The sequence below is a fragment of the Zalophus californianus genome, chromosome 4 (genome assembly GCF_009762305.2).
Source record: "Zalophus californianus isolate mZalCal1 chromosome 4, mZalCal1.pri.v2, whole genome shotgun sequence".
Lineage (NCBI taxonomy): Eukaryota > Metazoa > Chordata > Mammalia > Carnivora > Otariidae > Zalophus > Zalophus californianus.
Window position 1 is genome coordinate 99,573,960 of NC_045598.1, and position 13,308 is coordinate 99,587,267.

Below are 13,308 nucleotides of genomic sequence, written 5' to 3' on the forward strand. Positions count from 1 at the left end.
AAGTTTACTATGTCTTAATGATAAGTATTAATAAATTGAACAATTTGAAACTTAAATTAGAAATTAGGGTTATACTCTTTAAAACTGTATGATTTGGGAATTTTATAAGATGCATTATCTTGGTACGAAGGTGCTCTTACACCAACTCTTATTAAAATTATTTTTTCCATTTGTGATTGTCCCTTCCCGTAATATTTCATAACATTAAAAGGAATTTTTTTAAGTAAAATCATGACTCATTCAAATATAAAAATGAAAATGTGTTCAACATGTTATTTAACTCAAAGAGAACCTGTCAGGTGACAGATAAAAGGAATCCCAAAATTGAACACATTAATAGATCAGAAATACTGAAATGAATGTACAAGAAGGCAACTTCCACTGAATCTCTAAGAGGACAGAATCTGCGTGTCTATAGACAAAAAACATTTAGTACTGACATTAGTTATCTATAGTTCACAGAGTTGTAAAATTGCTTTCTTGGAACAGCTTTCTATATAGAATCTAGATTATGCAGTTTTCTACTGAAGCACACGTTTTTTCCCTATAATAATATAATGCACATCTCCTATGGGAGATATTAACCATACAAACCCACCTAAATGCTCCCTTCCTCAGGAAACTTATTGAAACAATAGTCTGTTGCCACAATTTCCTCCCTTCTCATTCATCCAACCCACAGTAATCTTGTTTCAAAACACCTACAACATCTGTCTACAGTCTCATCATATCCATTCGCTATTACTGCAATTTTCTTGACTATGGAAGACTGGCTGCACGTCTTAGGATCCCAAGAAACGAAAAAAAAGGAAAAACTCAAGAAATGTCTGAAAATAACCAGATAATTTAGATAAAAGTCTAATTTCTAGGTTGGCTGCAGATATCTTGCTCAATAAGCGAAGGCAGAGGCTTATTTCTTTTGTACAGCTATATGTTAGCTTTAATTTTCCACAACTACAGACATCGGAACTCATTTTTGAACATTTCTATACAGCCCAAGAATAGAAGCGGACAGAGCTGCGAGAGAGAAAAACTAATTTCTACCTGGTGACAGGGAACCTAAACCTCAATTACCAAGCAAGGAGGAGTCAGCCCTCGTCACTTCCCCCTCAAGTGGCCAGGGAGCGGAAACACAAAGCCAGATCAATGTCCCTCCAGGGACTGCGGGGATCCAGACGACTCAGCATCTTGGGCTTAGCGCCTTACCAAGCCCTGGCTGGAGCTGCTCTCCGTTTGTGGGACGCCGGGTCCACAGGCGCGGCAACATAAACTCAACCCTGGGACTGTAACCCGCAAAGGTCCCAGCCGCCCTATCTCGCCTGCATCAGGGCGCGTGCCTTCCTAGTGACTCCAGCACCACTGACCCTGGTGCCCAGGTCCACCTACCCTCTCTCTTCGATAGGTCGTTCCCGACAGCGCCGCGGGCCAGAGGAGCCCGACTAACCTCTGGGAAAAAAGCGGCAGGCTCATTCTTCCAGAGAGCGGACAGCACTAACCCCCTCTGTCCGTACCCTCAGTCCCGGCCGAGTCCGAAAGCCTCCCGCCGCGCCCCCACCCCGCTCCGCCCCGCCTTCCCTCCCGGCCCCGGTCCCAGTCCCACTTCTTACAGCACTCCGGCGGTCCCATCCGGGCGGGCAGCAGGGTGGGTTAAGCTCCTCGTAGAAAGCGTCCGAGCGGCATCCCCGGACACCCTTGGCCAGGAGCTCGGCGGTCAGGCGAGTCAAAGTCCCAGGAGGCTGGAGTGACCAGCTGCAAAAGCTTTGAGTGGCGAAACACTGACTTCCGCTACCGGCCGGTCCTCACCAACCGGAGAGCGCCTACGTCATTTCCTCCTCGAAGGCAAAAGGAATGCCGGGCGGAAGTGGGTCCCGAAGCGGACCCGGAAGGGGTAGGTCCCGGCGCCGGGTCCAGGAGGCTCGGAACCTCGTGGAGGCCAAGGTGAGGACTGTAGGCGCGCGGCGTTTGATCGCTTTTGCTCGCGGCTCAGAGTTAGTTGCGTGGTCCTGGCTGAGGCCTCCGTGGCGCCAGCAGCAGAGGAGGCGGGGGCATTTGCGGCCGGTTGCTAGGGTGGTGACTGGGAACCTACCGTCCCCGGAGGCCGCCAGCAAACGCCCGGGGCTGGCGCGTGCACCGGGTCTCCCGAGGATGCTCAGGCATCGGTGCGCGGAGCACCCCCTCACTCTGTCCTGACTGAAGACTCGGGTTAGGGACGTCTGACAGGTCTGTTACTACGCCCCAGCCCCTCTACTTCATAGAAACAACGTGTTTTCGGGCTCCGTATGTATTGGAAGCAGGGATGGTAGGTCGCGGAAGAAGGTTAGGTCGTGACCTCTCTCCAAAAGGCGTTAAGATCTGTGCACGTGAGACACAAATGACTAGTGCCAAGTCGTATGGAACATACTTTTAAATACTGGGGCAATAGAAAAGGCTGCGAGAATGGTCTAGCCTCGAAGGAAGTGGGCCTCAGAAGATAATACCGATTTAAAAATAGGTTAGACATGACAGTGCACCTTATTCTAGGTGAGAGGAACAATATGAAGAAAGCAAGGTGGCAGGACAAGGAAGGAAACCAACTAACCTGACAAGAACCCAGTGATAAAAGACCTGGAACAGAAAGTGGAAAGAGAGAAAAGAATCCTACTTCAGAAAACCGATGAATTAGGTGGAAGTTTCTAACAAAAGAGAGGACAGAGGCAAAGAAGCAGTTTAGCTTAGTGGTTAAAAGAAGAAATTTTGGAATTTGACTGTGTTGGAACCTGGCTTTGGCGCTTAAAACTGGGTATATGACTTTGGGCTAGTTATTGCATATCTCTTTGCTTAGTTTTCTTGTCTGTAAAATGGAGGTAAGAATAGTACCTACTTTGTAAGGTTATTGTGAAGAATTTTTTATCCTTATACTTACAATATTCTAGTTGCTTTTCATTTCATTTATTTATTTATTTAAAGATTTTATTTATTTATTTTGACACAGAGAGAGAGAGACAGCGAGAGAGGGAACACAAGCAGGGGGAGTGGGAGAGGGAGAAGCAGGCTTCCCGCGAAGCAGGGAGCCCCAATGTGGGGCTCCATCCCAGAACCCTGGGATCATGACCTGAGCCGAAGGCAGACGCTTAACAACTGAGCCACCCAGGTACCCCTCTAGATGCTTTTTAAAAAAATATTTATTTTAGAGAGAACATGAGCAGGGGGAGGGGCAGAGGGAGAGAATTTCAAGCAGACTCCCCACTGCGCACAGAACCAACTTTGGGGCTCAATCTGATGACGCTGAGATCATGACCCCAATGTAACACGAGTCCGGGGCTCAATGGACTGAGCCACCCAGGCGCCCCTAGATGCTTCTCTTAAGTGCTTTGCACATGTTAACCCTTTTAGTTAACTCAGTTGCTATTTGTAATTAAACAACTGCATTTGTTTACTCAGGTGTATACATTGAATAAATCGCCATATAGTAAGTGCTCTGTAAGTCTTGGCTGCTATAATAATATTTTTTATTAATGAGCCAAAGTTTGCCGCAAGGCTTATGAGCCTGAATGGCAAAGGGGATTGTGTATCTTAGAATAAGAAAAAAAACGAGGGGTTCAGGAAGCGAGGTAGGTTCGGTTTTACCCATGTTCAATATGATGCTGCAAGGTATTTGAACGGGTATCTCATGAAAGTTTTTGGAACTCTATCATTTGTATTCGCGTACATGAACAGGACTGGAAATAGAGATATAGGTGTCCCTAGGCCTAGGTATGCTATATGAAGACTCCAAGGAAAATACTGTGGAAAGAATTGATAGATGGCCAAAGACTATCAAGAGGAACTATAGTTAAGGGGCTGGAGGAGTAAGGAAAAGTTGATGAAATGGCCTAGGCTAACAGCATTATCATCATGTTAATATTCTTTCCTTGATTTTTAACTGGCTTTGTTGGTTCTTAGGTGAGGAAAAATGAATGGTTACTAAAAGAAAATACTAAAGAGAGTAGGCATTGATCATTTGTCTGTTAAGGTAGGCTAAAACCAAGTGTAATCAGAATGGACCCTGTAGAATTAAACTAAAAGTAATAACCAACAACAAAAATCAGCTTCCCCAAAAAGGGTGTATTTGCTGTCTAGTATTGTGTCTTTTTTAAGTTGCGTGGGTGTTTGGGGCACTTTTCATTCTTCCATATCAAGACCAGACTGGCATGACTTGGTATCTCCTTCACTTGTTGTCTTTTTTATCTATAAACGTGTTTTCAGTGAATTTGATTTAGGGGAGAACTAAGGCATCTTTCAAAAATAATATGCCATGTTGCTGTATCGTTTTTCTGTGCCAAGGGTAGGTGGCTGACCTGATTTGGAAGTCAAAGAAGGACATACATGTACTAGAACAGTCTTTCTCCCAAGTGAGGAACCACACAACCGCAGCGTCACTTGGGAACTTCTTAGAAAAATCTTGGTTCCCATCTCATACCTACTGAATCAGAATAGGCACTGTGGAGCTTTGGTGGACGTGGTTCCCAGCAATCTGTTTTCATAAGCCCTCAGGTGATTCGGATACATACTAGAGTTTGAGAATCACTGCTGGATGTGTGCCACGAGGTTGGGGATTTTATTTTACTCAACACTCTAGTGTCTAAAACGGCACTTGTCTAGGTAGTGGGATTACAGTAATTGTTCACTGTAAATGTTTTCCGACTCAGTCTTGTCAATCTCAGTGTAAAAATTTGTTGGTGGTTAAATGAACAGTAGTGAATTATTTAGCTGCACTAAGGCCATGTGTCAGTTATTGGTGAGGCGGGCACAACAAGGTGACCAATTTGAGACTTGAGGAATGAGGGCTTACATGTTGAGTCAACAGCAAATACAAAACGATGATGTCCAGGTATTTATGTCAGTGCTTTATTCAGAGTAAATAAAGGTTAAGAAGTCACAAGTTACACGTTTTAATCACATGATACACAGTGGTGTTTGCTAGCCTGGCAGAACCAGGGTGCCCAATGAGCTGACTTTTCTTTGTGTGTGCACAGCTACCTCACTTGCAGTATCAGTCGTTATAACATGGGGCTCACGAAGCAGTACCTACGCTATGTTGCCAGTGCAGTCTTTGGCCTTATTGGCAGCCAAAAAGGTAATATTGTCTTTGTGACCCTTCGTGGTGAAAAAGGACGCTATGTGGCAGTACCAGCCTGCGAACACGTTTTCATCTGGGACTTAAGGAAAGGAGAGAAGGTAAGCCGGAGATCAACTAGGTCGATAACTGATTTATAGGTATTTGAGGATGGAGAGGCAGAGTGGGAGAGCTCTGATTTATTATGCACAGATTTTTTTTTTTAAGGTATGTGCCCCTGAAAGAGAAATCTTTCTTCGTTGGGTCTAGGTAGCCAAGTATCAGGTTCTGTTGTGTTTTTCTGCACTAAATTCTGAAAACCGTGACCAAGTAGGAGCTTACCTCTTAGGTATCCATTTGTAGTATTTACAAGTAATTATTTGTAATCACAATTCTGACATGTTTGGTTTTCTCTACCAATTCTTTATTTTTCAAGTTCTACTAGTTGCCCTCACAACCAGTTATAAAATATTAGGCGTTTGAAAGGAATAATACTTAGCTGTGTTGGCAGAACCTTTTTTTTACTGATACAGAGGAGGCCCAAGTTTGTTAAACTAGGCTTTGATATTTTGTGTCACTGAGTTCCCTAAGCCTACCATTTCTACCACACCAAATACAGGTATTTTGATCTTGCCCAGTCACTGTGTGACTCCCAAGAGGTTAATACTTTGATACATGTTGCCAGCCAGTTTCTTGGGGATAAACCATGTAGCACCCTAGTGCCCTACAGGTTGGTTTCTCTCAAGATGGGGCTCAGTTAAAACAAGGATGTGTTTATAACCCTTTATGGAATATCATTTAGTGTTAACTTAGGATAAGGACTTAGTAATTTATCGCTTGGGAAATTTTTGTACATACCATGCTAATGTAGAGCTTTGGAGAAAATAATTTTAACCTTGAATGTTTCATTGCCCTGTACAAATAATAATTCCTGTATGAAAGAACTTGAGATGGATTGCAGAATTTCATTATTATTCATAAGAATGATTTGGAATTATTGATGCTCTTAATTTTACTGTCCCCAGTTATTCTCACATATTTCCTTTGATAATGTGCTTAACTCTACCTGTACATTGTTTATGATTCTTGTGATTTCAGATCCTCATCCTTCAGGGGCTTAAACAAGAAGTCACTTGCTTATGTCCCTCCCCAGATGGGCTACATTTAGCTGTTGGTTATGAGGATGGGTCTATCCGAATCTTCAGTCTCCTAAGTGGGGAAGGAAATGTGACCTTCAATGGACACAAAGCAGCCATCACTTCCTTGAAGTATGATCAGCTAGGGGGCAGGCTGGCTTCCGGGTCCAAGGTGAGACCTTGAATCAGGTATCCAGATTTTAATCTAGTAAAGGAGTATAAGGCTTATGCTGAAGCAGCTTGTTCGCAAAAACTGTTGGGTGAAACAGTGGGTCTTTGATGTACAAAATAGGATAGGTGGTGGAAATGGAGGGAAGAGAATGAGTATGAATTGGGAGGTTCATTTTGTTGCCTGTCACATTCTCTAATAAAAGCCTCTTAAGTCTAGGAACAAGATGAGGATGCCTCTGATAAGTATTGTATAACATCATTATGGAAGTGCTACTTAAAACAGTACACAAGGGGAAAAATAAAAAAGATGGGACAAGGAGAGACAAAACGGTCATTCTTTGCCATAAAAATTGGTAGCTTTCCTATGTCTCAGAGTCATCAGTTAGAAAACACAGTGTAAAAGATTGCATTTACAATAGTATATTAAGTGACAGAAAAATACTATGAAACTGTACTGAAGAATGTAACAGAAGACCTGAACAGAGATACGAATCATGTTCTTGAATGAGAAGACAAAGATGCTGGTGTTTTCTGGTTAATTTATATAGTTACAGCAATGTATATAAGTGTCTCAAAAAGGTTTTGTTGTTGTTGTTTTAATAACATGACCAAATTATTTAAAAGGGTGTATGGAAAACAAATGAGTGAAAAAAAACACCAGAAATTTGGGAAAGAGGAATAATAAAAGAGGACTGTAGATTTTTTTTTTTTCCAGAGTATTTTTTAGGAGGCCTCAGATGTTAAAATGCGTTATGAAGTCATAATTAAAATGTGTAAAACTAATCTATCAACACAAAATAGTTAGGTTGTTGCAACCAAATGGGAATCCCAGACACAAATCCACTTTCCTATTCCTTATTGTGTTTCTGGTGTGTATAAAAATGATGAATTCTAAAACAGTGCTTAGACAATTGGCTATGTAGGGGGAAGTTTAAGTAAAAGCTTTATGCCACCTACCAAAATGAGTCACAGATTAAAGACTTACATATTAAAGATATTTTAAGTAAACTGGAAGATACATAAGTAAATATTTATCTGACACCAGGGTAGAAAAGGACTTGAAACCTATCGGCAAAGAAAGAAATTATAAAGAAAAAGTGATAGATTTGAATATTTAGATTTAAAACATTTGTACGTTTAAAAGAAACAGGAAAGTTGTTAAGAATAAGTTCCAAGAGTTCTTATCACAAGGAGGAATTGTTTTTCCTTTAGTCTTCTTTCTTTTCTTTTTATTCTATTTATATGAGAAGATGGATTTAGCTAAACCTGTTGTGGTCATCATGCTATATGTATACCTTAGACTTATACAGCAATGTATGTCAATTATTTCTCAATGAAACTGGAAAAAAGTTAAAGGACATTGAAAAAGAGAAAGTATTTAATATTTTCAATATAAAGGGGATTAATATCTCTCATCTCTTAATAACTTACAAACAATCAAACAAAAGTAAGACCCAGAGGAAGATGAAAGACAGGATTTAGCAGTCCAAGAGAGGTACAAGTGACCAGTAATCCCCACAGAGCATGGACAGAATTTCTTATTGGTATTCAGAAATGTAAATTCAGTAACTACTGAGACAGCATTTGTAGCTGGTTTTTGAGAAACTAATAATATCCAGAGCTGAGGAGATGGGAAAACTGGCCTCGTCATTCATATCCCTGGTGGACCTAGAGATTGGTGCAATTTAAAGAGATCACCTTGTGATGAATTGCAAACTTTAAAAATAGAAATACCTTTTAACCCAAGAATTTCCCTCTTTAGTATTTATTCTGATCCGAGGTATATATAAAGATTTATGTACAAGAATGTTCACTTCCACATATTTATAATAGCGGAAAATTGGGAACTACCTAAATGGCAAAAGTAGAAAAATGTTTAAATGGATTATGGTATATCCTTAGGATTGATTATTTTGCGATCATTGAAAATGAGAACAGTCTGGAAGGACATGGAAGAACGGAAATATTTTGAAATAATGGGGAAAAACGGGGGGAGGGTTATAAAATGACATGAATAGCATGATCCCAGTGTTCTGAAAATAACCTGAATGTTGAATTGGAGCAGTATAGATGGTGGAATTAACTGCTGTTTATTCCCTCAAAACTTTATGCTTTCCAAATTTTCTACCAGGACTAGGTATCACCTTTGTAATAAAAATATTACATCGTATTGTTTGTCGAGGCCTGATGAGGTAAAGAAAATTTGTCTGTATTATCTGATCCCTTTAGGACACAGATACTATTGTGTGGGATGTGATCAATGAAAGCGGCCTCTACCGTCTAAAGGGGCACAAGGACGCCATCACACAAGCACTGTTTCTACGAGAAAAGAATCTGCTAGTTACTAGGTAAATAACAGTTTCATTTCCAGTTCTTTTCTATGTAAATGCATCAGAGAGGGTTTCAAAGACAGAATTTGGGTCATTCCTTCCTCATTCATCCGTACTACCCTCAGGCTCATGTGTTAGCTTCTTCTGCCCTCTGCTTTTTCCTCTCTCCTTCCCTCTTCTCCCCAGTAGTACCCTAGAAGGTATCCATAGAGTTACTTCTAGCATTTTTAATTCTCTTTTCTGATTTGTCATGAATATCCTCTGGTATTAGCTTTTTCACGGTCCTTAAGCTTTGACATGCCATTTATAGAATGAGCTGTTTGCTTTCTGGATCCCGAGAAAGTCGGGAAAACAGAATGTGGAGCAGTGAGCACAGGTGAATACCAAGTGTTTGAGTTGCCTGCCTTTTGAGAACAGACATACTCTATATGTAGGCCTTCTGAACATCTATTAGGTTGAACCATATGAAATTTCCATTTGTGCAGGTCAAACATGATAGGTCAAATATCAGCAATTTCATATGTTTCAACCTGATAATAATAATTGTCCGTCCTAAGGAATGGCTACCCAGGAAAGTTTGGGATACTAAGGTTTGCCAGCAGTAACTGGAAGAACTTTAGTAATGATTCAGAAGCAGTTGTGAAGGAGCACTGAATGCTATACCATTGGCGGGTTAGTTCCTGTGGGATGGCACATTGGTGTGTTAGATAACACAGATTTTGTGAGAGAATGACCAAAGTTCTACAAGAATATACACATTTAGCTTAGGAAACAGTTGATCCTTGAACAACAGGGTTGAATTGGTCAAGTCCTCTTGTATGCGTTTATTTATTTTTTCAGTAAATCCAGTAAAGTACTGTAAATGTGTTTTCTGCTATGATTTTCTTAATATTTTCTTTAGATTACTTTGTTGTGAGACTGTTACATACAAAATAGGTGTTAATGAACTGTTCATGTTACTGGTAAGGCTTCTGGTCAATAATAGGCTATTGTGGGGGAGTCAGAGGTGTATGTGGATTTTTGACTATACTGGGTGTGAGGGAGTTGGCGCCACTAGCCCCCTCATCGTACAGGATCAACTGTATAAAAGAAAGGAAATAACACAGTGAGGTGGGATTGTATAGGAAGGACTTTATATTTTTGGGTTGTTTTTTTTTTTTTTTTCCAGTTTGGTCATGAGGGAGGATTATATTCAGTTTATATTAGTGAAGAAGCAGGGAAGAGAGAGGCATTTGGGGTGGGAGGAGTAGAGCTCATTGGCAGAGAGACTCAGAGCCAATGAATGAGAAGTTTCGAAAATGGTGCTAAAGAGCCTGATTTTGATTCTATAGAGAACCTTGAGCTAGTGGAAGTTTAAAAAGAGATTATCTGATAGTTTATTGGATGTAATGAAGGCACAGGAATGGACAAAGAGACCGGATGAGAAGCTATGAAAATAGTTCAGGCAGTAGAACTTAAATTCAGGTTCGTGGGCAGACATGGATTGGAAGGAGTCAAGGCCTCACAGAGGAGGTGTTTCTAGGATGTGGAGACCAGCTGGACATGGAAGATGGGAGCAGAAGAGATGTGAGAGATTTCTGTGTCAGAGAGTGGGGGAATGTGGGTGCTGTGATGATGAGCCACAGGTCAGCGTCTGTGTTCCGTGACACTCTGAATTCGTAGTTATTTCTGTGCTTACAGGTGAAACATTGTATTTTCTACCTAATAATGGAAAGTTAGGATTCTTAAAAAAAGGTGAGGTAGAGTGGTAGCATTAGACATTGTTGCTACGTATATTTTTTTGAAGGCAACACATGAGTCCTTGGCCTACCATTTACTGATTTTTTTTCTAATAAGATTTTTCTCCTGTTTCTTTTTTTAGTGGGAAAGATACCATGGTGAAATGGTGGGACCTTGATACCCAGCACTGCTTTAAAACGATGGTTGGCCACCGAACTGAGGTACATGTAGGGTCACGGGCCCAGGGAGAGAATGGCAAGGCAAAAAGATGGTTTTCTTCCCTGGGCCTCTCGTGGCCCTTAGCTTTTGCTGCTCACAGTAATCATCATGTGCTGTCTTGAGAGACAGAGACTGGAGTGGTGGAGGGAGCGAGCACCAGCTGTCGGAGCAGATACGGCTACCCTGGCATTTAGTAGAAATTGGCCTTGGAGAAGTTTCTAATCCACGAACATAAGTTTCATTGTTTTTAAATAATGTGTCCACCTTTTTGATGATAGGGAGGTCTAATGACACTGTATGTACAGTGCTTGGCCCCGTGACCTGTAAACAGCAAATCGTCATTATAATAGTTACCTGAACGTAGACGATCAGGGAGTATTTTACATCTTTGCATCTCCTCCCTGCTTTGTTCATACCAGGCTCTCAAAAACATTAATTAATGACGAGGAAAAGCAAATTATTCTTGGACTGTTGATTCACAACAATACTGTTCCTTTCATTGTTCTTAGATATTTGAGGCTGAAAATTATACAGTAGACATCAATGGGGTACCTTTTATTTGCAGGGCATGGCTGAAAGCAAAGAAGTACCGGACTTAAAATCATCATTTGAGTGGGTTCTAGTTAGGAATTGTGCTTAACAGCCATTATCTAAATTTGAGGGTAGGAAATTACAGAGAAACTTCTAGTTTACTGCATAATCAACAGTTCTACCACAGACCATGTTTTCTTTCCAAAAGTGAGATTTCTCTCTTTTTTCTTTTTTTTAAGATTTTATTTATTTATTTGATAAAGAGCGCACAAGCAGGGGGAGCAGCAGGCAGAGAGAGAGGAGAAGCAGGCTCCCCGCTGAGCAGGGAGCCCAACGTGGGGCTCGATCCCAGGACCCTGGGATCATGACCTGAGCCGAAGGCAGACGTTGAACCGACTGAGCCACCCAGGCACTCCGAGATTTCTCTTACTGTATTTTGAAAGGGTTACCTTAATATGAGGCTGTGCAAATGTCAAACAGATTTCACTGCAGACAGTGTACTTAGATTTTTGGAATGTCGCATCATATATCCTGGAGTCTCTTAAAAATCATACTATTTGAATCTTTTTATACTCTGTAGGTGTGGGGGTTGGTGCTGGTGTCAGAAGACAAGCGACTCATCACTGGGGCTTCCGACAGTGAGCTGAGGGCTTGGGATATAGCCTATCTACAGGAGGTAATTGTTTTGTTTTGCCTTTTTTTTTTTTTTTTTTTTTTGATCACGGGCAATGCCGTGTTTTAGCAGTGTCACAGGCCCATTGAATTTTGAATTAGCTGTAATTATTGAGTACTTCCATAATACTAGAAGGAATTTTCAAACTTTTAATCAGAATTTTTTTCTTCATTGTTAGCTCAGTTGCCCTCATTTATTTGAGCTTGAGGAAGGACAGTTTTAGGCTTACACCTTCTGGTGATGCTAATGTTTTAGTTTGTGGGGTTCTTAGCCCAGAGTTCCTGGACCTTTGGGTGTCCATGGATGGACTTCAGGTTATCTGTGACCCTTTCCCCTCAGACAAAATTCTGTGTAAAATTTGTGTGTGTGTATAAACATATGTTCTGAGATTTGTAACTGTCTCAGATCCTCAAAGATTTTGTGTGGAAGACAGTTTATGGACTGCAGGTTTAGCTGGAGTTAGGTGTGTAGCGTTGTGTTCAGTAGCTGTTCGGGTGGGTTCTACTATAGTAGGCTAGTCTTTATCCTTTCTTCATGTCTGGATTGCCTTTGTAGTTCTGTGTGCCAGACTGGCATCTTTCCTCTAGAATATGGTAGCTCTTTCACATAAGAAAGTTTTAAAGTTAATGAAGAATCAGTCATCATTTTTTCACCTCAGTTTAAATTACTAGGTTACTAAGCCGTAGTCCGTATTTTTCGGAAAGTTACCAGAGATAGTATAGTGAATACTGTTTTGTTTGTATTTGCCGTAGTCTTTTTTATCATACTCTGGTTAAGTGTCCTACCGCTGAAGAGGTTTGACCAAAGAGAGCACTTATTCATGGCCATAAGAACAGGTTTCTAAGTCATTAGGGTTAAGAGACACTTCGGGGGACACATTATTTCAGCTTCTGTTTTCCCATTTTTATTAAACAGGTGGAAGACTTAGAAGAACCAGAGCCCAAGAAAAGCAAAGGGTCTTCCCCTGGAATACAGGACACACATGAGCCTGAGGATGGCAACCCAGAGACAGATGAAACTCCAGAGGATGTAATTGTTTTTCTTATCTTCATTTGTGTTGTGTCATGGGGAAAGCGAGAATTGGAGAGTTTTTAATTTAAAAACTCACAGTTATCGTCATTTTTGGGAATATCTTTGTCCCCTGCATCTCTTTAGAATCGTACCTTTTCAGAGGTGTGACAGAACTTGCATTTTACTTTGGTCTTCTCCCTTGCTTCTTCCATAGCGCATCCTTACATGCAGAAAAGCTGGTTCCATCATGCGGGAGGGAAGGGACAGAGTTGTGAACCTTGCGGTCGACAGGACAGGCAGGATTCTAGCTTGCCACGTGAGTACCATTTGTTGGAGAAAGCAGGGACGGGGCTGTTCCTTTCAGAGACTGGTGCTTGTTTTATATGCAGTGTAGAGATTAATTTTCCCCCAGTCTTGTTAACAATTCATTATGTGCTGCCGTGT

General features: G+C 41.2%; 2 protein-coding genes across 9 annotated transcripts in view; one reads left to right on the top strand and one right to left on the bottom strand.

The window, feature by feature from the left end:
• Window positions 1–1,781, bottom strand: part of GDAP2 (ganglioside induced differentiation associated protein 2) — a 79,867-nt gene extending 78,086 nt beyond the window's left edge. For all 6 annotated transcript variants that reach the window (XR_003525285.2, XR_003525280.2, XR_003525300.1 and 3 more), the window contains exon 1: window positions 1,608–1,781. The gene's annotated coding sequence lies outside the window, so the exon portion shown is untranslated. The remainder of the gene's footprint in view (window positions 1–1,607) is intronic.
• An 87-nt stretch (window positions 1,782–1,868) lies between these two features.
• WDR3 (WD repeat domain 3) overlaps window positions 1,869–13,308 on the top strand; it is a 30,413-nt gene continuing 18,973 nt past the window's right edge. The window contains exons 1-8 of one of the 3 annotated variants that reach the window (XM_035727151.1): window positions 1,869–1,938; window positions 4,995–5,196; window positions 6,173–6,382; window positions 8,611–8,729; window positions 10,573–10,651; window positions 11,761–11,856; window positions 12,769–12,882; window positions 13,079–13,180. In XM_035727151.1, coding sequence (XP_035583044.1) covers window positions 5,026–5,196; window positions 6,173–6,382; window positions 8,611–8,729; window positions 10,573–10,651; window positions 11,761–11,856; window positions 12,769–12,882; window positions 13,079–13,180 — 891 coding nt within the window. In that variant the 5' untranslated portion in view covers window positions 1,869–1,938; window positions 4,995–5,025. Of the gene's footprint in view, window positions 1,939–1,966; window positions 2,221–3,094; window positions 3,131–4,994; window positions 5,197–6,172; window positions 6,383–8,610; window positions 8,730–10,572; window positions 10,652–11,760; window positions 11,857–12,768; window positions 12,883–13,078; window positions 13,181–13,308 lie in introns of those variants that run through there. The other 2 variants (XM_035727152.1, XM_035727153.1) reach the window with 2 other exon arrangements.